Source organism: Struthio camelus, chromosome 18 (assembly GCF_040807025.1).
Source record: "Struthio camelus isolate bStrCam1 chromosome 18, bStrCam1.hap1, whole genome shotgun sequence".
Taxonomy (NCBI): domain Eukaryota; kingdom Metazoa; phylum Chordata; class Aves; order Struthioniformes; family Struthionidae; genus Struthio; species Struthio camelus.
In genome coordinates, this window is record NC_090959.1 from 8,076,313 (window position 1) to 8,101,991 (window position 25,679).

The 25,679-nt window shown below is 43.7% G+C and overlaps 2 protein-coding genes across 4 annotated transcripts; one reads left to right on the forward strand and one right to left on the reverse strand.

Annotated features, from left to right (window-relative positions):
* Positions 1-7,586: 7,586 nt before the first annotated feature.
* On the forward strand, positions 7,587-15,911 carry SERINC3 (serine incorporator 3). The gene is made up of 10 exons (XM_068913084.1): positions 7,587-7,738; positions 8,145-8,306; positions 8,787-8,980; positions 10,119-10,198; positions 10,909-11,046; positions 11,907-12,076; positions 12,811-12,901; positions 13,313-13,490; positions 13,904-14,131; positions 14,954-15,911. Exons 1-10 carry the CDS (start codon positions 7,700-7,702, stop codon positions 15,090-15,092), a joined length of 1,419 nt encoding a protein of 472 aa, XP_068769185.1. The 5' UTR covers positions 7,587-7,699; the 3' UTR covers positions 15,093-15,911.
* Positions 15,912-16,312: 401 nt separating this feature from the next.
* Positions 16,313-25,578, reverse strand: TTPAL (alpha tocopherol transfer protein like). Of its 3 annotated transcripts, none has more exons than XM_068913088.1 (5): positions 25,544-25,578; positions 23,976-24,428; positions 23,056-23,249; positions 20,941-21,051; positions 16,313-20,163 (listed from the first exon to the last, which is right to left on the reverse strand). In XM_068913088.1, exons 2-5 carry the CDS (start codon positions 24,412-24,414, stop codon positions 19,888-19,890), a joined length of 1,020 nt encoding a protein of 339 aa, XP_068769189.1. In that variant the 5' UTR covers positions 24,415-24,428; positions 25,544-25,578; the 3' UTR covers positions 16,313-19,887. The 3 variants fall into 3 exon arrangements, with proteins under 3 accessions (XP_068769189.1, XP_009669401.1, XP_068769188.1); XM_009671106.2 differs by lacking the exon at positions 25,544-25,578 and adding an exon at positions 24,881-25,008; XM_068913087.1 differs by lacking the exon at positions 25,544-25,578 and adding an exon at positions 24,695-24,832.
* Positions 25,579-25,679: the final 101 nt, after the last annotated feature.

The following is a 25,679-nucleotide window of genomic DNA, read 5'->3' on the forward strand; positions in this document are numbered from 1 at the left end:
AAACCCGCTACTTTTCTTCTGAACGCAGAAGGTCACCCGCTTTTCAGTATCTAAACCAATCTGGGAAGCAAGTCCCAGCACGCAAGGGCGCCCACAGGGATTGCTCTGCTAGCTGTCACCTTGCTGGCTAATAATCGCGTGAAACAGAGAACCAGAATTAAAGGAACAACAGACCCCTTTTCCCGTCTTCATTCGCAGGGAGGAAAAAAAGACTCATTAAATCGACTGGTTTATTTGAGAAATTTAAGACACAAAACTAAGAGAAACCTCACAGACTTGATACTGACATGTTGCCTGTTGAAAGGGGTCCTGCTTGCCCTGGGAACGAGTGTTTACTGAACAAGGACGGTTCAGCCTGGAGCCCCGCTACATGGAGAACCTGGTGCCTCTGGGCTGAATGGGAGGTATATAGTGCTCTAACTAGTAATTACACTGCACAGAGAAAGCTCACGCAAACCAAAGAGCTTACTCCATTTCTAAGCTGGAGTAAACTACTATACATTAGGAATCTTTACCCCAGGAGTTAATGTCGAGTGACTTGTGTGCTGCAAATCTCATCTTAATTTGCTGCATACTGACTTCCTCATGTAAGCAGGTCATTTAGGCAGGCCTTACGGTATGCTCACCACTACTTGTTCACCACTACTTCCAAGTGGGACACCGCCACAGTCGAAACAATTTAACTATGCCTCCTGGTAGGGACATAGCACAGCAAGAGCCAGGCCCTGATGCTGACATTGCCACTGTCAATGATGGGACCCAAACAAGCCAAGTTTGGGAAGCTGTTAGGCGTCGTCTTTCATCATTCAGCATTTTCAGTTGAGTCCATTTAGTTCCAAGCTGGGTAATTACAGCCTCCTCATTATTTTTTTTACCCTGAAGACAAGACTGTAAGCCAGGCAGAATAATTCCTTTTGTCACAGTTGCCAAGATGTGACAGTACATCTACCCCATGAGGAATGCATCATGGTATCACTTTTATTAAGTGTAAATAAGGGCTATTCTGTTAGGCAACATTTTAACATTATCAGGATTGAAGGTTAAAAGGGTAAGTAAATTTTAGCCCCTACTGACAGATAATTGAACAGAGATTACGACTGCCCAGCACAGTCATTGTTGACCCAGATGTGTCAGGTTTTGCGCATTGTTATCTTCTACTGAAATTGGTATCCTGCTACAACCAGATTTCATTCTAAAACCACAAAGACCCACCTAAAAATAAGACATCAAAGTTCCCATGACAGTAAATAGAGGCCAGGAGCACTGGAGTGGTAATTCATTCTATCCGAAGGCAGATCAGATATCAGCAAGCAACTCATCCTGTCTGTCCATCTTCACTGATTAAAGAGAAAGCTCGATAAACTAATGTAGATTAGAAACTTACCTTTAAGGTGGCTTCAGGTCAGTGAGATGAAACCATCCCAGCAGTGAAGTGAAAAGAGACATCACGTTTATGCTGTTGCATCTTGCCAAAGGTTCTGTATTCCTGCAAAGACTGTTTTTCACCCTAGAAATGGCTCATAGTACAGTGAAAACTTCTGAAATACCCACTAACACCCGCATGTCCATTTCTATTTTGCTTTAATGACTGCCGCACAAAATTATCTGAGGACTAATGCTAAACATAAGCTTGGAAAGAAAAGCGTTGGAAAGAAAATATCCATGAGAACTGCATTACTGGCCTGTGAGGGTTTTGCATCAGCCCTTAACAACTTAGTAACAAATACAGTTATACTAAAATGCATTTTTAATTAAGAATTGTAAGCCCTCTTTTAGAGTCTGACTAAACACCTTTTCCAGTATTTCAAAAGGACAGAAAATTTGGAATGGAGTTATTATTTACGTTAGGGGACAAATACTTTGCTACAGACACTGAAATGTCTACAGAGGCCAAGCTTGGAAATGTGCCCTATTTGTGTTTTCAATGAACTCTTTTAACAGCTTTTGAAAAAATGTGACACCCTCCCCATATGTTTTAAATTTTTTAATGTGTGAATTTTTAGTAAAGGCTCAGTGCTCCTAAATGTGTTCTGTAGCAGGAAACCAGTTTGTAAGATCTCGTGACAAACCAGCACTCAACTCTCACTTTTCACTCTTCCTTCCCCTCTAAAATGAGGCTAGTGCACGTGAGCCTTGTCACAGTTCTTGCCCAATACTGTCCCTGTGAATTTGCTTGATTTAGTCTCTCTCAAGCAACAACCTTATTGAAAGCCATGATGCAATCAGAGCTCGGTATGGTATTATTAGACTCCCCTAGGGTATTTTTTTTAAAATCATCTAGGATGGGAAAAACATTCATATAAAGTAGAATGCCATGACTCACTCTCCAATACCATGGAGATTCAATACAACCAGAAAAGAGTTAACAGCACAGCCACCCCCCCAGGAGTATTTCTGAGTTTCTCAGTACAGAGTCCCTTTCAATCTGGATGCCCATTTTTGTTATCTTAAAAGTATTTCTGGAACTTAGAGCCTGACTCCTGGCCAGCTTTAAACAAACAAGCAGGGAGAAATGCTTGTGTAGATAATGTGGTCAAGAATGTGCAGTTAATGAATCTTTCTAAGTTGAAAGGATTTCATTTTTAAACTCATTTCTTTAAAGCTAGTGAGCAGAAGAAAAAAGCTTCAGAAAAGTTAAATCACACAAGCATTCCAGCTACCAGCTTTGGAATAACACTCATTCAACTTAGCAAATATCAAACGTGGGAAGGGATTTATCTGACGCATCTATATGATCGTGTGAACTCCTTCCTCGAGGAGAAACGGTCTCTCTGCTGGAAACACAAGAGGAAGGAACTGTTTTCCCTTTTTCTTTTTTTAAAAAATACAACAACAACATAAGCAACTGTAACACATTAAATGCTTCCTGGCACAAGTACAAAAATGCAGCATCTGAAACGTCAGCTGGTATGCCAGGAGGATTTACATGATTGAAAAGATTTGTGAGAAAAACTATTTCACTAGATGCAGAACATCTTCTCGGAAAGAAGAAGCACCAGTGTGGAGGACGACGGAAAATGAGGGCAAAAAAATCTCCAACTGAAAGAAATGATCGTGCCTAATATGATCCTGCATTGCTTTTATACTATTACAAAACGGTGGGCCAGGCGCTCATCTGATTTTAAACGAGCAAAGCTCTGATAATTATGTCAGTTTAGACCCAGCTGAGGATGGGCTCTGGTTAAGTTTTAAATAAAAGGTCTCAGTCCTGCATGCTTGCTGCCACTGCTACATCTCCATCCAGCTGTGAAGTCACCCATAATAGTAAGGATACGTCTCTAAGTAATAGACTGGTGAACAGCTGTTTAGCAATCTGTGTTTCCCACTCTGCGTGGAAAGATGAACTAACTGAGCCTGCCATGACTCTCTGGTATATGCTAATTTTCTCACTTAACATACTGGCTCAACTAAAGCCACACAACTCGTCCTTGGAAGAGGCAGGATTAAATCCAGAAATCCCTGACTATTACTCCTACTATCGTTTCAATAGGGTCCGTTCTGCTGCAAGGATACAATAAGGCAGGCCAGCTGGATTTAGTGCAGGCTCTCACGGGAGATATGGGGTCGCAGATAGAGGGAGGGGAAAATATGTTTTTTATAACAAATTCTGTATCAGATGAGAACAAAATAATGAGAATCATTTTTTGCAAGTGCGTTTGGGTGATGCTTAGATTGAACACTGATTTGCTTTGTGGCCACCCACTTTTGAAGTGACTGCGTAAAAGTGGGGCACTTTGATGCCCTGCATAGTGCTGTGGAGATGCTCTGGCATCAAAAAGTAGCCTGGATTAGCATTGCCAGGTGGCACAGGGGGTGATACCTGGCTCCGCACCAACGTAATCTCACCGACAAGCATGGGGGAATTCGCCAAGCTCCAGCAATTCCTCCTGCTGCAAGGGTCCTCCTCGGGCAGTTACTACCAGCTCCTGTCAGAGGAGGCCGAAGGTGCCTCCGACATGTACTAGCGTGTTTGCAAGACCCACAATGCCCTTTCCATGTAAGATCCGGTCCCTCAAAGGGCCCTGTCTGAGCACCCCATGGTATTTGCAGGGATATCATGTTCACCTGTTACAAAAGGACACCTTTCACTCCCTCCTCCTTTTTACTAACCATCTGTTGCTAGTCCCTTTCACGGTTCATTCGCAGATGTCACTGCAGAGCTTTTGTACAAAATATTCCCTCTAGTGTATCTCTGGTCTTAATTTTTTTAATGAGCTTCTTTTTATGTTATTTTAAATACTTTTCAATGTGTTTAAGTTTCACTAATGCTTCCATTAATAATGGGAAGAAACAGCTTGGTAACAGAATTCCAGGATATTGGATAAATATTATTTTTCTCTCCATCTGTTTTACCAATTACCTGACCTAAAGCAGCTTCCCGATCAAAGCACATGGTCTAACGTGAATTGAAGTCAATGAAAATGTCTCTGGTGACAAATAAGGACTTGGAGAAGACTGAACAAAGGTGTCCTATGAAAGAATATTCTGGCCATTCAGAACTGGAAAGACACAAGGATTACAACTCCTCTGTTATAACAGCAGTGACTCACACAGTTGCATAGTCATTTGGGGTGAAAAAGAAAATAGTTACTCAATCTCTTAGGGATTTAGACATAGAAGAATATATTATGCAAGCTTTAGCAGCATTAGTAATGGTCTTGAAGAGCACAACGCTACTATGACTCTAACTCAGCTCAGCAGATCACAAATAAGATGACTCACGTATCTATGACATGGTAGGAAAATAGTCTAAGAAGTGCAGAGGCAGGTGTTAACGCAGTCATAATGCACGCAGTCAAAGAAGATGAAACTTATAAAATCGTGAGCGAAGGACTGAAAAGCAAAGAAGCTTGCATATTTGGAGACTTGAGAGATGGGCTTGAGAGTGCAGACTATGCTGATTTCAAGTTGCAGGGGCTTGACAGTCTAAAGTAAGCCTCTAAGCAGAGAAGAACGAGGTGGAACATGCCCTGATTTCTTGTGCTTCTCTGGGGATCACAACAAACAGCACATGTTGACCTTTGAATATTACTGGTGTACAAATACCTGTACCTACAGCATTAGATCATACCCCAGTGAAAGTGATTTGGGAGATCCATAAACTTAATTATATTTGTACTTGTGAGGACTTTTTACGCTGCTGGAACATCATGATTGTGTAGAAACTATCAAGGGTATCCATTTAAAGACTAATTCAACCCACTAGCGGTTTCAGACATAGCAGAATTTGGACCATTATTTCATGACTGACTTTCCCAGAGACGGAGGACTTTGAGGGCTATTTTCAAAGCATGGTTTAAGATCTGGATTCTTGAATATAGCTTAACCCACAGCCTGAACTAAGCAGCTGGAACAACAGTTCTCCCCAAAGAAAACTCTGTAATTCTTCATGCTCTGGAGATCCAATCAAAGGATAGTCATGAGTAGCGCTGAAAGCTAAACACTTCACAGAACAAAAGTCCAATAATTAGGAGGGGTATATTAAAAGGTTGATGCCATTGCCTCCACATTCTGAAATTTATGCAGGCCAAAGCACGGTAAAATGTTGAGATCTATATACAAGTCGGAGCAGCATCATTGGAGAAACACAGATTACCTACTATTTTTAAATTTTTACACTTGATTTGACCCAGGCATTCCAATTTGCACTTCCCTTGCAGCTGGCAGAAAGATTCTGGAAGGTCAAAGGATTATTCAATTATAACCCATATGTGGGATCTGTCACTTCTAAAAATACAGCCCATGCAGACCACAGACCCTCACATACTCCCGGGAACATGAGAGAAAGTTCTACATTTTTGTTATTATGGAAGGAAGACCTTTGAGACTAACAAAAATAGCACTAACGCACAAGCTCGAGTGACATTTTTTATTAGCTCAATAGCACAAAGAACTGCAGAGAACTACTTTCAGATGACTATATCTGACACGTTTCCTTTAACTGTTACCTAATTCCAAGGTCTTTATTTTAGGCCCTTCAAACAACTAACATATAGGATGCGTATGGGATGCACCATTTTATTCTGCTGTCAAAACTGATTAACATACCAGAGCAGGGTATTTTTGTACAAATTAGGATAACCTCCTGCCACGTCCTGTCTCGTTCCCACAGCTGACAATAACTAGGCTGACTTCATCCTTATCATCTCCTGTTAAACACGTGTGGTTTGAGATGATGCTATGCAGAATCAGAGGACTTTGATGTTGGGAAGTAAAATGAGCACTTGGAAATCCCTTGGACAGTGGAAGGAAAAAGCTTCGTACGTGAATCCTTTGTCCTTCCCTAGCATAATCCAGTGGAGGATCTCAGAGTCCCTAACAAACGTATTAGTCTCATAAATTTCCTGTGAAGGAAACATTATTAGACTCAGGGTTTAGCTGAGTTTCATCACTGTATTAGTAATATACTTATGAAACAATTAACCCAAGATTACTGGGGAGGGAACACAGAATTTGGGACTCTGCCTTTATTTTGCATACGCTCACGTGCATGAAGAGTGGAGTGGCAGGGATCTGGCAAAAGCCTGCTTACAGATCCAGCTGGTGCACACAAAAGGATAAGAAAAATGCGTTAACAATAAGGCAAAGGCTCATGTCTCATCTGAAGGAAGCACAGTTTCAATGATTTATGGTGTGAAAGAAGCATGTATATTTTCATGAAGGATGCTGATTAAAAGAGAGATACTGTTAACATAGTCTTCATATACTCTTGAGTATTAACGCTGCTGGTGGAAAATAAGCGGCTGATTTATTAGATGTTCTTTGTCATTTCTTGGCGCTTTGAGGGAGCAGTAAAGCCGCCACTCTGATTACTTGTCCCCTTCTGTGGTGGAAGCCGTCTTTTCCGAGCGGACCGTGTGGGGGAAAGGGTCTGCCGCAGACCGGCTCGCATTGCCCTAGCCGCAGTACAGCCTCTAACTCTTTGTCGCCTTCCCACGGCCGCTGGTCGCGTCCTGAGAGCCCCCGCGGCCGCCTAACCCGCTCCCGGCCCGCCGCGGCCGCTCGGCGCTTCCTCCGCCACCGCCGGGGAGGCCTCTGCCTTCCGCGCACAGGCCAAACAGCGTCACTTCTCACGCGGCTCCTTTCCCCCGTCTTACTTCCATCCCAGGGGAGCAAGCCTCCAGCTTTGCTAGCCGGCAGCCTGCACGACAGGAAGCGAGCGTAACACGAACCGGGGCAGAAGCGCCGGGCAAGGCGGCAGCCGGCGGGCGGGGGGCGCCATGGCGCCGGCCGGGGCGCCGGGCCCGCGCGCTGCCATGGCAACCGCGGCGCGCGAGAGCGCCCCCGCCGCTTCCCGGAGCGGGGGGTATTGAATGGCTGGACGCTTGGCCAATCACCGTGCTGCTTACGGAGGAGCCTTACTCATTGGTGGTCCCGCTGGTGGGACGGCCCGTTCCTTGGCCATTTTAACCAATCAGCGTCCCCTCTTCTGTGACCTCACCGCCTCGGAGAAAGCGGGAGGACAGTTCGGAAGTACCAATCCGCATCGCTGTTGCTTCCCATCTCCCCACCCACTCGACGTTCCGTTCCGCCTTCTCATTGGCGGGCAGCCGCCCCCCGAGGGCGCCGGCATGGCGGGGTCAGCCAATGAGCGGCGGCGCGGTCCGGCGGTCGCGTGACGCCGCGGGGCGGAAGCAGGAAGCGGCGGGAGCGGGGCGGCGCGGCGGCCGGTACCGGGAGCGGCGGCGGCGGCGCCATCATGGGGGCGGCGCTGGGGGTCTGCTCGCTGGCCAGCTGGGTGAGTGCTCTCCCCCTCCCCCCAACACACACCCCGGGGCCGCGCTGACGGCGGCCTCCCCGCGGCGGGCGGCTGAGGCGGGGCCCGGCCCGGCCCGGCGCGGTCCTGGTGGGCGCCGGGGCCCCGCGGGGCGGTTTCGCCGCTCAGGGCGGGAGCGGGGCGGCGGGTTTGGACCGATCCGCCCGTCCCCTGGGAGACGGCGGCTCCCGGCGAGGCCCCCCGGCCGGTGAGCCCGGTGATGCCCGACCGCCGCCGGCCCCGAGCCCAGATCGATCCGGTTCTCTGTGCGGTCCGTAGTGACCGAGCAGCGGACCCGTCTCCAGAGAGAGCTCGTCCGGGAGGTGGGTTTTCCCCCGGCGGCAGCTCGCGGGGAGATGCCCTCGCTATTGCTGTGTCTGTCCTTCAGATCCCCTGTCTGTGCAGCGGAGCCTCCTGTTTGCTGTGCCGATGTTGTCCCAACAGCAAGAATTCCACCGTGACGCGCCTCATCTATGCCTTCCTCCTCCTCCTCAGCACGGTTGTTGCCTGCATTATGCTGGCGCCGGGGATGGAAGAGCAGTTGAAAAAGGTATGGAGGGGAAAACCTCTTTCAAACTGTTTGCCAAACCGTGGCTTGTGCTGGTGACTACTGATTCTTTGTGCTTGGAATGGTTTACACAAGAGACGCAAACACCCAGTTAGTGCTCTCTGAGATGGGAATGACCCCGAGTTAAGAGACAACACGTACTGAATGGCTTCTAGCTGAAACAATGAGTGTGTGTTTTTAAGTACATGCCTGGTCTCTGAAACTTGACCAGACCAGACCAGGAAAATGCCAGTCATTATCGTAGGCCTGCAGCTTTGATACCTTAATCTTCCCGAATGTTTTTAGTGATGATATGGGAAAAGGAAGATGATAAGAAGGTCTCTGCTGGCTGGCTGAGCGCAAAGCCTTATGTTAGCAGTTCTCCGAGAAGGGAGCTGGCAGAGAAGCTTAGCTGTTTGAGTGCTTGAAAAACGTAATTGCAAATGCAGAAGTTATTTCACGACTAAATGTGTCTTTACTCAGGTGCCTGGATTTTGTGATGAGGGGCTTCATACTCGGATACCGCATATGAATGGCTTTGTCAGCTGTGATGTGTTTGTTGGATACAGAGCTGTCTATCGAATCAGCTTTGCCATGGCAGTGTTTTTCTTTCTCTTCTCTCTGCTCATGATAGAAGTGAAAACAAGTAATGATCCAAGAGCCTCAGTGCACAATGGGTATGTTTGTAAGCTAGCTGTCTTGTCTTCTAACTTGTTTCCTCTCTTTCTCCTCTCTTAAGCTTCCTTGCAGAATACAGCAGCAAATCGCTTACGCGTACGTTGATAGTCTTAAGTTTCTTTTGAATTAAATGCAGACTAATGCTTCAGTCTCATAAAAGACTTTCTACTCATGTTACGTGTTCAATGTACTGATAAAATGAAGCTAGACATCATTGCTAATACTCTGAAATTGGGTAACCAAAAGCAAGGAGAGCTCTTGTTACCCCTTTCTGATTCCACAGAGACGCTAGGTGTTTGGTTATTTTATCCTCTGCCTTATGCTGACTAGCACTCATTGGGCCATTCGCTGAGCCCATCTGACTCGGTTATCCAGCAGAAACTACCCGCTGATTTAACTGGGTTGGTTTGGGGTCAGATTACTAAATTACCATGGAATAATTTAGGTCAGAAGGGACGTTTGGAGATCATCTGATCCATCCACCTGGTCGGAGTGGGGCCAATGTGGAGCAGGTTGCTCAGGGTCTTGTCCAGTAAAGTTTAGAGCATCTCCAAGGATGGGGATTCCACAGCCTCTCTGGCAACCCCTTTCAATTTTTCCCAATATGTAATTGTAAATTCTCTTTTTCCAACTTGTCTGTTACCTCTAGTCCTTTAACTGTGCACCTCCAGCAAGAGTCTGTTTTTGTCTTCTCTATACCATCCTATTAAGTAGTGGAAGACAGCAATTAGATCTCCCTTCTCTTCTCCAGGCTGAACATTGCCGAGTTAGCTGTGCTTGCTGCAAGGATGTGCTATGACTCATGTTCAGCTTGTTGTCCAGCACAATCCGCTCTTTTTGCAAAGTGGCTTTCTAGCCAGTCGACCGCAGCCTGTCCTGTTGCATGGGGTTATTCTGTCCCAGGTGCAGGACTGTGCTTTTTTCTTTTTTGAACTTCATGAGGTTTCTGTCAGCCCATTTCTCCAAAGTATTGACCATGCCTCCCCTCAGTTTGGTGAGCGCTTTTACCTGTAATCCCACTGAATACAACTTTTTGTTTTATGCCTGTCTATGTAAAGCAAGGTACTTACAGGTCATGTGAAACGTGGCTATTGCGTTCAGAGTAAGACCAACGTTTTCAAATTTCTTCTGTTAAAGGTTCTGGTTCTTCAAAATAGCTGCCATTGTGGGTATCATGGTTGGAGCTTTTTACATTCCTGAAGGGCCTTTCACAAGAGGTACAGTTAATACATAATCGTAGAATGCTGTTTAATAAACTCAAAACTTCTCGCAGACTTACCAGGCTATAGTTGTGATAGCGAAAGTTGTCTTGTAGGAGACTCTGAGTCTGTCCTATTTCTTTACAGTATCTTGGGTCACCAAATATTTTGATGACCAACTGAAGTAATGGGGTTAAGCAATATATTTTCAAGTGCATACGTGCTGTGTATTAACAATTGAGTACTCCATGACACAACCACTGGTGGATTGAATGTTCTGTCACTGTTTAGATTAGAGGCTTCTCAGCACACTGTCTGGGACAAGTGCTGAATACTTCCCAAAGTCCCTGACAAATTTATGCAAGAAACTTTTACTGTCTAGCTAGAAAATCTTGTTCATTCTCAAAGAGTCTAGAGAATTGTGTTGATTCTCAAAGAAATGCGGCGTGATGGTGCTTAGGTACGCAAAGATGTCTTGAATTCATTCTGAAAACATGTTGCGCTACACGTTCTCATGCTCAGGTTGACTGGCATAGGCTGCCCCCTTAAGCTGAGATTCCTTGCGTGCTTCTGTAGGATGGAGGCCAAAGTGAATAATAGCATCTGCATTTCTAAATATAGCTTCAGTTTTTTCATTGTTCCTCTGCAGTATAATTAGGAGCTAATTCTTTCCAAGGTAGCGTGTGCATGGTGAAAGTTAACCCTGTTTTTCTTGCTCTCTTTTCTAGCCTGGTTTGCTATTGGTGTTTGTGGAGCCTTCTGCTTCATTCTTATCCAGTTAGTGCTTCTTGTGGACTTTGCTCACTCCTGGAATGAGAGCTGGGTTGAGAGAATGGAGGAGGGAAATTCTAAATGTTGGTATGCAGGTAGGAATCTGAAACTGGAAAGGATTTGTTTCTGCTGGCCAGTACTCTGCCTAATGTCACTTACTAGTTTGCAAACATATCCTAGAATTACACTGTACAGCCTCCTTGAGTAAGTATTTGGAATTAATAGCTGCAGTATTGCCCTGTTCTCAGTAAATAAAATGCAAAATATTCTAGACTTATGCCTGGCAGATCTGGTAGTCATAATAAGCAGCGCTCAACTTTCTTGTCCAGTTTGCATACCTGCAGTGGGAGTGCAGAACTAGTAGCCTAGCGCTCTAAAGTTCTAACTCTGCTTTGCCACCTACCATACCTCAGGGAGTTATTTACGTCGGTGATGGTGGCTGTACAACAGTGGCAAGCCTGCCTCAGCTTGCAGCTGACCATTGCAAATACAAAGTACCAATTTTTGTGGTTCTTTGTTCCTGGCTTGGAATACTGCGTCAGCATGTTGTGGTTTCTTATAAAGAATACAGCAGAATGGAAATGAAAATAGATGGCCTGTAGCATAGAAGGGGAAATTCAGGGCTTGTAAATATCCCATTAAAGTGTGCAAAAAGCACTCGTTTTTGACACTGTGTGGCTTGACAATAGTTAAACCAATTAAGCTGCAGCTGAAACACAAGTCCTATTCCTCTGTTGCCAATAGTTGTCTTTCCTCTGAGCTAGCGTACCTGATGAGCCAGAACAGGAAATTAGCCTCATAACACATTCTGCCAGTCCAGCTTTCTGAACCAGACTTCCAAGTGAGGAAGGGAGAACTGTCCCTTTAGGGTGGTAGTTAACCATTAGATCACCTTAGATGTATTGTATTGCCAAACTAAACCCTGATTGTAATGGGTTTTTTTTTCCCCCTCCAGCTCTGCTGTCCTGTACAAGCTTGTTCTACGCCTTGTCACTGGTTTTTGTTGTGCTTTTCTATGTTTTCTACACGAAACCTGAGGACTGCACTGAGAACAAGTTCTTCATAAGCATTAATATGATCCTGTGCATTGCTGTCTCCATTGTTTCTATCCTTCCAAAAGTTCAGGTATTATTTTATTTTCTTCAGAAATGCAAAGCAGGGATGTCACGTGGTTGTACCGATTCAGCCAGACATAAGAACTTTAAAGTTTGGTTGTCATAGCTATGCTAGCCAAGAACATTTAAAAATATCTTGCTCTGAAACCAGTGCGCTATGTAGTGATGTATTTCCTGTACATGGGCTTTTTTTGGCTAACGTCGTTTTGAGTGCTGAGCGTTGTTTCCATGGAGGGCACTGCTGGCATAGCTGTAGTAGTTGAGGTTCTCGCGGGACAGAGAGAACCCTTAGGAAAGAGCAAAACAAGCTGGGAAGTTATTGGCCTAATACTGTGGCTTCCAAAATATGGATAAAAGTGTTTAAAATCAATAGGAAGCTTGCATGTTCCTTGATTTTGAACTGGATATTTCTCAGATAAATCATGTGCTAGATTCATATCTACGAAACCATTAAGCAAGTTGGGATTAACGCTGTAAGAACTGGGTCTGAAGCACAAAAAAACTCAATTTTCATCTTTAATTCATTCTTTAATCTTTTCATATTTGAGTTACTTGTATAAACTGTATCACTCTAAGGGGTTTCTACATGTCTTTTAAACATAAATCAAAGCCCAGTGCATTTCTAAAAAACAAAGTTTTTCTTCCGTGTTAATAATCGTTAAATCCGTAGCAATGGGGATTAAGTCCAACTGTAGGTAAAACTTGCCCTTTTGACCTTGGGTGGTTCTGTCTTTCTTTGGACAGGAACATCAGCCTCGTTCTGGCCTCCTCCAGTCCTCTGTTATCACTCTCTACACCATGTATCTCACTTGGTCAGCCATGTCTAATGAGCCTGGTAAGCCACTGGTTGTCTTGAGTAACGTTTTGGTGTGAAAGTAGAAGCCGTTGATGGGGCATATCGTTATTACAGATCACTGTGTTGGGCATTGCTGATCATCTGGTTAGATAACATCTAGTGAGAAAGAGTAAAGCTGATTCTACTAAAACCATTGAATTGCTTCTTTCCAGAACTAAGCTGGGGCTATTAGTGAGGGGAAAGGAAATAGCGTCAAGGTATTCTGATTGGTTTTGTAGTACACCGTTGCCTAACTCACACAAATGAAAAATATTCCATACCAGTGCTGCCTCTGGAGAATTAAAGAGATCAGCAGTTAAAGCAAATGATACATTGCAAGTTATCTGTCATCTTTTCTTAGCTACGTGCTGTCAAAGCTCATCTCTTAATCTGCCTCTAAATTCCTTTCAGAACGAAACTGTAACCCAAGTTTGCTGAACATCATTACACAGATAGCTATACCCACAGTTGTTCCAGTGAATACCACTGTCCTACCTGCTACTCCAGCTCCACCCAAGTCCTTACAGTGGTGGGATGCACAGAGTATTGTTGGTTTAGTTATCTTTGTCCTTTGCCTCTTGTATTCCAGGTAGGATCTGTATTGCTTACAAATGATTAAAAAAAAAAATTGGGATTTTTCTGCTTTTTTCACTTGAATCTGGGTCCAGGGCAAAATGTAACTGCGTTTACTGACGTGCAACTTAGTTATATTTGGTTTGGGTCTGAGACCACCTAATAAAAGGCTTTACTAGCCTGATTCAAAGAAAACAAAATGTGTTACAAGGCTTGGACTGGGAACACTGCTTAATTAGATTAAAGAATGCTCAGATGAAAACAGATCTTTTCAAGGAGCTTTCTTATGTTTCCAGATGGATTTTAAAAAAACGTTATTTGCTAGTCCCAGACATTCATGTGATCTGTTGCCTGCTTTATTAGCAAACATAGGGCTAACTTTTAAAAAGTGAGGTTTTTAATCATGCTTCTCTTTGGGCTGTGCTGCAGCATCCGCTCTTCAAGTAACAGCCAGGTGAACAAGCTTACGCTGTCTGGGAGTGACAGTGCCATTCTGGAGGAGACCGTGGGAACAGGCAGCGGGGCTGCAGAGGACGGAGAAGTGCGCCGTGTCATGGATAATGAGAAGGAGGGAGTTCAGTACAGCTATGCCTTCTTTCACTTCATGCTCTTTCTTGCCTCTCTTTACATTATGATGACGCTCACAAACTGGTACAGGTAAGAACAAGACAGAAAGTGATAGCCTGTATGTGCTAGCCAGTATTTCTAGGTGGCTAGGTGATTCCTGCTCTATAGTCCATTCACGCCAAGCTGTTTCAGGTTCCTATGACAGCTGCATTAGAACTGTGGCTATTTTGTGTTGCTGAATTCAGACTTTAAAAAAAACACCCTATACAAAACAGCAAAATCAACAGCTGCAGTCCTGGCAGATTGCTTCACAGCTGCAAGGACAGAAGAGAACAGAAAGTTTGATTACCATCCTCCAGCTATGCAGGCAAGAGGAAGGATGTATGTGAAATTGGCCTGAGGTGGCCTGGGAAGCTTATGAGAGTCTAGCCTAACATTACTGGCTTTTCACCCTAGGACTGGAAGGATGTGCAGGGACAGCCATATATGATTCTTAAACAAACAGAGCTATATTTGGCTAGATCTATTGGGAGCACTTGGATGTATGTTCTGCAGCTGCAGCTTATACTAGCTTTCCCCAGGATTAGGGCATTGGGCTCTTGTATGAATAGCTGCTGCTCTGTGAGCATATTTGCTATCGGGAATCTAAAATATTGCATAGCTTAAAGCAAACCTTGCAATAAGAGTAGTACATCAACATATACAAGCTGGTCTGTTCTGAAAACTGGGTGGCAAGAGCAAGAGGTCTACAGTGAAGCCATGGGCAGTGGTTGGTTTAGTTGTCTCACCGTGCTCCCACAAAGCTACTGAAGCGTCCCAAATGATTCTCCCAATTTCAGATTGGTTTGAGCAGTAGCAAAGAAGAGTGGAAGGTGTCTCAAACATGTAGTAATTGATTTCTTTACTTTCTAGCCCTGATGCAGATTTTAAAACAATGACAAGTAAGTGGCCAGCCGTGTGGGTGAAGATAACCTCCAGCTGGGTGTGTCTCCTTCTCTATCTTTGGACCTTAGTGGCTCCTCTTATCCTTACTAATCGGGACTTCAGTTAAATGGCTGCATCTCTCTGAGCGCACAAAAGTGGGGAACTTCTTGCTGAAAGCCAAAATGTTCATGTATTGCTTTAGTTATTAAGGCAAATACTGTCTTGTCTTATAGTCATATTAACATGCAGGTGGTTAGAAAGTTAATGAATTGCACAATGCTTGATGCAGGATGAAAATTATGATCAATTATCTTTATGTTAACCTTCAGCCATGGTTATTTTATTTTTTTAAATTCACTATAATTGTGCTGTCATAGCACATCCCTCTACTCTGTACTGTCCAATAGCCCCAACCTTAATATTGAATAGAAGTAACATTTAGCTAAATATGAAGTAATATATTTTAAAGAACAAGTTATATTCAGCATAATGCACTGCTGTACTAATGCTTCAGTTCCTGGAATTGTAAGCCATATTGCATAACTTCTACATTCCACTGCAAAGGCTTATTTCAATGAGACTTATGTTCCTGTCTTACAGTTAAAAGAATTAAGTTTTTTTTTTTAGTTTTTTTTGTTATTTCTCACCAGAAGAGCACAACTTTAAGGTTGAAAAGATGTTAACTCTTATGTTTTTAAGAACAAACTTGCCCTTTCAGAGATACAACATCTATGGTAACTTCTTTTTTAGTATGTCTGCCAAATATTAAGTGGTAAGTGTATGACTAGCTTAAACAACTTCATGATTATGATGGAAAAACAGAGCTCCTCATTAATTTTCACTTGTCTGGTATGCTTGTAAGAGGTAATGCATATGAAGTGATCATTATTGGCACTAAAGCATTTGCACTGTAAACTCATTTGAATAAAACAGACTAACTACTGAAGCTGTCTCAGCTCTTTTGAGAGGTGTTAAGGACTAGGGCAGTTATTCTCCACATGCAAGATATGACAAATCATGATTAAAATGCTAAAAGCCTCTACAGGGGCAAGGTGACATGACTGGATGTTTTCTCCACGCAGCAACTACTCAGTCATAGTGTCAGTACTGTATTTCTTTGGAAACAAACTGCATCTTCCATGAGACTCTGAATGTTGAATCCAATTTCTTGATGTTGTTCAGGAAGTAAAATTTAGTACTGTAGTAGAAAACAACTTCTATAAGGCTGTGGCCATCATACTTGGCTGCAACTGGGTTTAGTGTGGCACTAACTACATGCTGCTATCCACTCTTACAATAAAATACAACAAGATGACACAAAGTGAACATATTTAAAGTATCAAAATAGCAGCTGTTACAATAGCATTTTTAATTACTCAGTCATGCAGCATAAAATTACACATTTTGACCACTCTATTTTATAAAATGCAATATAAAAATAAATTTTGTCAAAATAAGATGTACACTTAACCCAACACCTTTAGGCCCACATACAACAGAAGGCAAAAGTATTAGCTTGAACAACACTATAATTAACTCATGCCAAAATGAGATTAAAAAAAAAAACAACAAACACATCACCCACTTTCCTGAGAATACCTCAGGGTTTGTAACACCCATTTATAAGAGTATAAATTCAAGTACTTTTATTTACAATATGCAGCTAAATTTTATCCCATGTAATGCCAAAAGCCATGGCTGCCCAATGCAGTTTGAGTACCTTCCCTTATTGTGTGTTGAATTTGGCAGGAATGGCTTAGGTACTAGGCAAAGCTTAGAACCTCTGGAAACAGTTAAAGTTTCTTCAAGTAGAAAAAAAAGATCATATCAGTTTTAGTGCTGTGGAAGAAGAGCTGGGAGTTAAATAGCTTTTCCTATCTACTCTTAACCTGCAGATGAGGAGCCTCTACCTAAACCAAGTGTTTATTTTCCAAATGCTGACATGAGAAATTTTGGGACAAAACTGATTTCTTTGCTAGTAAGTGCTCAAAGAGCACTTTCAACTCAGTAGTCAGGTGCATGTAAGACAGAACTGTGCTGTTACAAACCTAGAAAGGGTTAGAGATACAGCTGAATGAAGATGCTGCTTTGTCTATTTAAGTTCTAAAGCCAAAAAGGCCAAACCTAGAAGAAAATGCTTGACACAGGTAAACCTGGCTTAGTTCCAGCATCCTGATATCAACTCTAAAGCATCTAGCTTTAGGAACAAGCTGTTCTGGAGGTAACACAGGCTATTTTCAGCTTGAATAACATACGTTCATCCTGTTTAAGAATAAAGCAAGTGATTTAGTTTCTCCGTGAGCAGGAGAGAAGGTAGGGTAGACAGATCTAGTCTGCCTATCATTTCAGGCATGAAAGAACATAAAAGCCTGAAAAAAGGCCTGGAGGCCTAGTTTCTGTAGATGTTCCTCAGGTGCAGCCTCCTGCTAAACACCTGGGGGTTTCTTTTGTTAAAGATACTAAATTGAATATTCAACTTCCTTCTCCAGTCATTACCCTAAGGGGGTCAAAGTAGCTGTACTTGTAGGTGAGCTGTCAAAATACCACCACTTCAAACCCTTTAACAAAATTAATGAAGGACTATCAAATGCCAGTCACATCTTCACCTCTCAGAAAAATGTTCCATCCTACTTTTGTTTTCTAATTGTACATGGTGGCTGGAATTAATAGTCACTCAAGCAATATAAACATCGATATCTATTGCCTGGCAGTTAAGAAAGATAAGTTCCTACCCAGACTGTTTAAGTCCTGGTGCTTTGTGCTAATGTCTTGCTAGATGGCACAAAGAACTGAATTAATCTCAGCAAAACATGCAGCAGATTCTGGTCAGAAATGAGGAAGCAGCAGCTAGCAGTGCATTCCTGCTTTTATCCTAAGCATCAAAAAGTGATATGTGTTTTTTTTTTCCCCTGCACTTAAGGTAATAGCTGTCAAAGAAGAGTAATACTTGAATTATAAAGGTAGGAAAAATCAGACCTGAAGTGGGGAAGATTTCTTTCTTCCTACCTATGTTCTAAAACAGTTGAAGTGATGAGTTCTTCGCTCCCATTAAAACTATGAACTGCCATTCAGGAAAAAGCTTCATGCTTTCTTCCTTTTCAAAACCTGGTCTCCTTGTATAATGCTTGGATGACAAGCCTGGCATCTGCCATCCCCCTGTTCCAGGATGAGGTCTGCTGCCAGGTCAGAAAGTCATTACTACAGTGGTGGAGGGTTTTTTTTTTTTTTTGGCAACATAACCATGCTGTAGGGGGACTGAGAAGAAAAAAAGACATTCAAAGTAGTTTGGCACTTTGAAAAATGAATGTCTCAACTCCTCAAGATGTTATAGCTTTATGTTTACAAAACATAACTGGTACCTATATCATACTTGGCACAAAATAAAGATTTCAGCCAGAAAAAAAGTGCTCTAGAGATAAGGTTTCCAATTAGAAGGGTTGTTCTTTTTCACCAAATAGTGAAATATTTCACCTTGAAATAGTCGGGTGTGCTTTTCTTCTTTCCTAGTGAGGTTTCCCATCTCTGCACTAGTTTAGTGCAGAAAAACCATGTGCAAAGAGTGTGCTGAGAGTTAATTTCTAATTCACGACCATTAAACAGAGTGAACTTGGGAAGTGGGAACAGCTTATTCAGACACAGGATATCTTACCCTGACTTGACACTGTAGTCTTGGTTCTGGCTCTAGACAAGTACCTAAAAGCACAGGCCCACAAGCTATGGGTAAATACTAGCGAGGTGATTAAAGTTAACTCTATACAGGAACAAAACAACCAAAGACAAAAGAGGTCAACAAAGCTGAAACCAAAGTTGTAACATTTCAAAAAGAGCAGACAAGCACAGCGAACAAAATGCTACAACGCCTGGAAGTCTAAGACTGTGCTTTCAAATACCCTGTCTGCATTTGGTTTCACAAAGACTCGAATTCAAATTCCATCCAAAGTAACACAGCTAAAGAAGCACCTTGCTTTCTTTTAAGAAATATTGCCTTCTATACATTATACAGCAGCTGCTACAAAGCCTCCTTACAAATTCTACTGATGAATTGCTTACCGAGTTCCTTATCACAACCAGCTAAAGGAAAGAGCAACTGATAACATGGGAAGGTGACTGACATAGCTCTTTATCGTTTGGTCCTGAACCTCGTTATTTGAAACAATCTAATCAAAAAGCTGCAGAACCTGATCTGAACAATTTACTCTTTTCTGAAAATGGAGATTGCATCTGTTTATAATAAGTTTTGATATCAATGTTGCAATAATTAGTCCACCAGGTATAGTTCTTCCTACTGTGAGAAAGGCTCGTAGAAAAATCTCCATACTGACATCCATGGATAAGAAAGTTTTACTTTGCATTTTTATGAGCCAAAAATTCATTTAAATATTCCTGAAAAGCCAACTCACAATCTGGACCAAGTGATAGAGCACAGACTTTGCTTTAAGTGCTCTCCAGTGACGGAACTACATTTTGCAGGGCGCAAAAGTAGTTTTCTTGTCTTGGATTATCAGTGTTTTCAGAAGGTGAAGAGAAGGGAAGAGATGACCAAGCTAGTAAATCATTGTTGTTACTTTTCACCTGGGGGTGGGGGGAGATGGTTGTGGAGACATTATCAAGTTTACCCTACTGCAGTATACTTTTGTCTTATCATTAGGAAGAATATGCCAGTTGGCATCATTCACACAGAGGTTAACAAACTCTAAATATTCTAGATAACTTGGCAGCTATGTGCTCTTTGCCTTTATCCTCCACAAACTCTGCCTTGCCCCCATTGTGCCCTCTTCAGCTTCCTTTGGTTCTAGTGTAAAGTGCCTCAGCAGTCTGTTCCTAAACTGCAGGTTTAGGAGTAAGGCAGAGTTCACAACATCACTTATCATCAGAGTACAAGAGGTCTTAACTGTGCTGGGAAGCGTCCCTTCACTGGCTGATTAATAACAGTAATAGAGTTGAGGTTTCATGCCTCGCAGAGAATCATCACATTGCTTTTCATCAGCATCCCCACTCACTAGCATGTCATGGGGAGAGCTGTCACATGGGAGAACCAGCTGTGAGAAATCATGCAGAAAATCCTCTTCAGAGGCTAGAAGCAATTGATTCCAGGCTGAGATGTCCAGCTTCCCTGAAGTACCACCATACTCTTCAGGAAGGATCACTGGAGGAATGTTTTGATGAAGGGAATTCAGATCACAGCCATGAAGAAAAAACTAAAGAAGAAAGCCAACAAAAGCTGTAATAGTGCACATCAAACATTTTACAGCATATTACTGAAAGAGTCAACTAAACAGCTTATTTTGAGTTAAAGAGCAAATGTTAAAACCAATGCCTTTCTGTGCATGACTGCAAGTGGCCGCATACAACACTGGGCAGGTGCAGTTAGACACATCTGTGAGGGAAGATTTGAGACATTCCAACTCCAGTGCAGCTTAAATCCCCAGAAGAGAGAATCTAGATTTGCTCTTCTGTGCAGAGCTTTGACTTGAGCTTGTATCCAGTTCATTCATGGGACTGGAAGCACTTAACTGTGTGGAGAAAGGCATCATCCTATGCAGGTACAGCCAGTCCTATGGTGAGAATGCTAGTGCCCTGGACACTCACGTAAAGGAGAAAAGCAAGGAAAGGGCAACACAGCAATTTCCTGTTACACCACCTTTTAAACACACAGTGCTACTTGGCCAGAAAAACCAACCCCAGAGATTGAAATACAACGTCTTGAATATGTAACATTATGTACTGAAGGGCCATATTAACGTTAGGCCGATATTAAATCCCTCAAAGCCTTCTCTCTGTCATGAGGAATTTCCTCAACAGCCATATTTTTAAAAATAAAGATATCCAGAACACAAAAAGGGCCAGTTAGATCAAGCAAACGGCACCAAGCTTTCTCCAGCCATGAGCTTTCTCAACAAATTTTACATGCAGGTACCAAGCGAGGAGCTTATCATTAACATTAGTATTAGTGTTAAAATGACACAAATCCTTACCCGGTTTGCTATCTTTTCCTTCAGAAAAGGCTTGATGATTGCAAAAATGCCTTTGAATATACGAGGCTCATTTATGATGTTAACAGCTTTTATTCGAATGGGGAATCCATCCTGAAGGGTAAAGAAGATTTTTATAGTGCAGTTTTAAAAACGTTTGCCATCTTTCTCTGTTTAAACTCTCCTGAGACTGACTGCCAGCACAACCCACTGGCTCCCAAGCTTCCATCTGAGATGCCAACATAAACCGATACAGCAACAGAAGTGCACCTCGCGATAGGAAATGGCCTTAGGAGGAGAGCTGCGGGCGTAAAAATGAGACTAGAAAACTTGGCACACAGATGGTGACCTTAGATTGGGAGACATACTGCTGTCCCCAAGTCTTCATTTCTTACATTGCTATTCGTGTCCCCTGAAACACTTGCTTAGGCAGTTGCTATCCTGGTATTCCCAACTGTAATCAGGATGCAGCATTACAAAGTGAACGACCCTGGCTTCTGAGGAGCGGGTGCACCATCCTCAGAGCCAGCAGCTGGTTCTAATGACATTCCCAAGTACAGGATCTGAGGCCCGAGCTGTTCTAAAACATGCTTGTATACAAGGAGGACATCTAATAGCACTGTTTCTCTGCCATTCCAGCTATTCTGTCATGCTACCTGCAGAAAACACACAGGCTCTGCAACAGCAGATCCCTTCCCTGCATTTTGATACAGTCAGAGAAGACTGACAACCAGATCAGGTGCCAACAGCACACACAGCGCCTTCTACGTAAGACAGTTTAAAACAAACGTTAGGTAGGGGATGTCTACTGAAAAGATTTATTTGCAGAAACGTTTTTCCAAAGCAAAAGCTCATAATCAGCAATTAAGGTCCCACATGCCTAAGTGAAGCTTCTTTCCTCCATAACCAGCTCCGTGTATACAATAAAACCAGTCAATGTTTAGACTGAAGAGCAGACGCATGCACTGCAGCAGTATTTTTCTCCTTATGAGTGTAAGTGATTTGGCTCCTTTTTACAGGAGAGGCAGCTCAGCTAGGCTGAGATAAAGGTATGGGTAGTGTATAAATATGTTACATCCTCCACCCAGGTTCAGCTTCTTTTGTTCTTTTAATAGCCTCCACTGATAATAGCAGGACACCCATCACTTTATTTGTGCAAATTAAATATAGTTTCAGACAGTTTAACAAAACATTTAGATCATAATTTAAAGGAGTATGAGTTCTTAGTTATTCATAAACCCACTAATCTCATCTCAATAAACTCCCAATTCCCCCTATCTTTCTGTATGAGCCCAACAGATACAACAAAGAACATAACCAGCTCAGGTTAGAATAAAAATAGAATAAAAGTAATGAGAAAAAGAACCCATTCAAGAGCAGTTTTCCTCATCTCACTCCTTCAGCTAGAATGGTGGATCAACAACTAAAATCATCAGTTCTTCCTGCCACTTTGACCAGGTTACTCCTCACTCCTTTCACCTTCCTGTTTTGTTACACCTCCACTTGTGCATATACCCTTCCTCTAATTTGTTCTCCATCACTTTCCCTCCAAACATCTACTGTTGAGATGCTTTTTAGTGTCTCTCGCTGGCCTTCCTTGCGCCCCTCAATGCTGAGGCAGCCTGTCTTTCTCAGAGACCAGATGGAAATTCTCCTCAAATCACACCTATTCAAAAGTTATCTCTGCAAAATTTTTGCAGCAGTACTTGAACTTGCACTCACCCAACGATCGGGGAGTGATGCGTTTTAGACATCTTTAGGTAGGAACCATTTAAATAACAGGAATCACTTGTCATCATTCAGGCAAAAGCGCACTTTCTCCTTAACTGTAATCCACTGCTCTCTTCCTCATCACGTAGCTAGCAGGATAGACTTTTTTCTGTTCCAACTCAAAGTCTGCATTTCTAACTCAAATTTAGACTTGGGGGATGTAGAAGTCAAAAAACAGCAAATGATATGTTAGCAAGGATCTGAGAAACTGGTTGGGCAGAGATGTATTTTAACTCTCCTAGTGAAAGCCAAGATGCTTAAGTTTCTGGTGACATAGTCAAGAACTCTAGACACAGAAGCAGTCATTTACAATGCACAAGCTTATTTTCCCACCAGTTCAGGTCTTACCTGAAGAATTCCAATCACTTTTTTGGCTACAAAAGGACCAAAATGAGACGCCTTAGATAAGCTGACTCCTTTGTAGTCTGCCAGGATTACAATTCCATTCACCTGGGTCTCTTCGGACTGAATGAGTTTTTCTAACGTTAAGTATATGGCACGAATGTTCTCAGTAATCGGATAATTACTGGGTGTCCATCTGTCTGAGGTTACAAGACATGGATGGTAAGTCGGAAAGTAAATATAAGCTAACAATACACATTCCAAAACCTGATTTTCCTAGTTTCTTAAAAGTCAGTCTTTAATAGCCACAGTCCTAATTCAGAGCAGCCTTTCTTAAGCAAGAGATAAACGGCAACTCATGTTTCCTTCAAGGAGCAAAGGGTCATTACTCCTTATGGTTTTAAGAACCCCGTTCTCCACCCAGCAGAGATCAGAAGCAGCTTCAGCTCAGAAAGAAAGCAGGTAAATGGAAAAGAGGAAAATGAGTGAAGACAAATTTGCAGCAAGCCTGGCAGCACCAAAAGCACGTTAAAAACTGTTTCCACTGGAGTCAAAGCCAGAGGCTCCCCTCTCCGCTTATTGTCAAAGCGGATTACAAGCTTCTGACTAGAGGACAGCAGACCTGTTTCAACTTGAGTTACTACATATTAATTTTTCTTGAATTGCCTAACAATTTCCTCAACCCACCTCACTGCATTTGGGTTTTTACTCAACTGCAGTAATTGCTAAAACAGGAAAGAAAGAAAAGGAATTGGTATAACGTCGGCTAATGACAAACGTGTCCCTTCACGAGCTAGCTTTTCAAATTTCAAAAAGAACCCATGTACTCTGCATAAGTAACCAGCTTTCAAAGGAGAGCAGGAAATAAATTTTGGCCCCGACACACCTCAAAGGCGGAGAAAGACGACATTCATGCATTTTAATACCTGGGCGGATGCAGACAACGTGGCGTCCCTCTGGGTCCAAGCGAGGCAGCACAGTGACAAAACCAGACTCTAGCACAGGCTTTATTGCGGACGGCTTCAAATTGTTGAAGACCTCGGGCCAACTCCTCCTACAGGTGTGGTAGTTCACCAGAAGCTGAAGTGCTCGATCATAATCAAATTTCCTGGCTCTGAGGAACCTTAGCAAAAAAGCATCGTCCAGGCAGGTCCCCAGGGAAGGATAGTCTTTGCACACCATATCTCGGAGCGCCTGCACATCACGAAGCCTCCATTCAGGTTTCTCTTGCAGTTCTTCCCGGGCTTTGGTAATGAGATCAGGAGATAGCGAGCAAACATATTTTGGACGATCTGGCAAGAGCTCATTGTCTGATAGAGACCCTGCTGATGGGCTTGTCCTGGTGCAATCACTGTCTCCCGACATAACGTAGCAGGAATCTGTCAAGAATCAAGCACTACACATGACAAACAATCCCAAGAGCTAGCAATCATATGTATTACTTACAAAAGCACATAATTATGTTCTATAGCCCCGAGTTTCCCTGCTGAAGAAACTACCCTGCTAGAAGCAGTATGAAAGCCACAAGTACAGCTCAGATGTTCTCTTCCTAGGATGAGAATGCGCAGGTTTCTCCAGTCTCTTTATAACCTCCACAGGGAGCGTAAGACAATCAAATAAAAAAATTTTAACATGGAAAACTTACACAGCTTCACTGCAGAGAACAGAATTTAATTTGTCTAACATGTTTTTCCTATGTCTGGCTGGCAATGGAAGAGTACATGCGTCCTAGCGAGAGTATTCTCAGCTCCTGTGTGAAAAGCTGGCCAAGCTCCACACGCTGTTCTGAGAAACTCCCAGCTCAACCCAGACAGCGTGGAGCTTTCATTACCTTCTTTGGCAAACACGTGCCTCAACCAGCACGTCTACCCACGCGAAAATTTTGAGCAATTCAGGCAGAGCAGCGTTCCCAGAAGAACACTTCAGGAACATAAGAAATTACTTCACCCAGTTCACAGACTGGATGAACCGGCAAGAAAATGACCGACTCTTAAGCCAATACTCCAGGGGTATTAAGCAGGCTTAGTCTAATTTCCAGTGTGCCGCACGTATTTCTAAACTGGGAGGTGAATTTCAAAATCCAAAAGCGAGTGGATAGAGGTGAGTAAAAAAAGGATCAAACGAATCCGGCTTGCTTCCTGCAGCTCGGCTGGGGCCTGGGCAGGAAAAACGCGCCCCTGCTCCGGGCTGCCACCGCTCAGAGCCGCTCCGGGGGCGCGGGGCGGGAACCGGCCGCCACGGGGAGCACCGACCCCGCCGCAGCGAGGGGCGGCGGCGGGCAGGCCCGGCAGGCCCTGCCCGGGGGGCCTCAGCGCGCCGCAGCCCCGGGGCTCGGCCCCCGCCGCAGAGCCGGCCCCGGCGAGCGGGGCTCCCGCGACGGCGCGCCCGCAGCCGCGGCCCGGCCCGCCGCAGGAGCCGTGGGGAGCCGCCGCCCGGCACCGAGGAGGGACGGCCCCCGCCGAGCTCCGTGGCCCCCGCCCCGCTGCCGCCGTACCGTCCCGTCCCGGAGCGCGGCCCCGCGCAGCACCGCCGTCTCCAGGCAGCGACGCCCCGGAACCACTGCGGCCGCCAGGAAGCGACGCGCGCCCGGCCCCCGCCCCGCCGCGCGTGCGCACAGGGCGGCGCGCCGG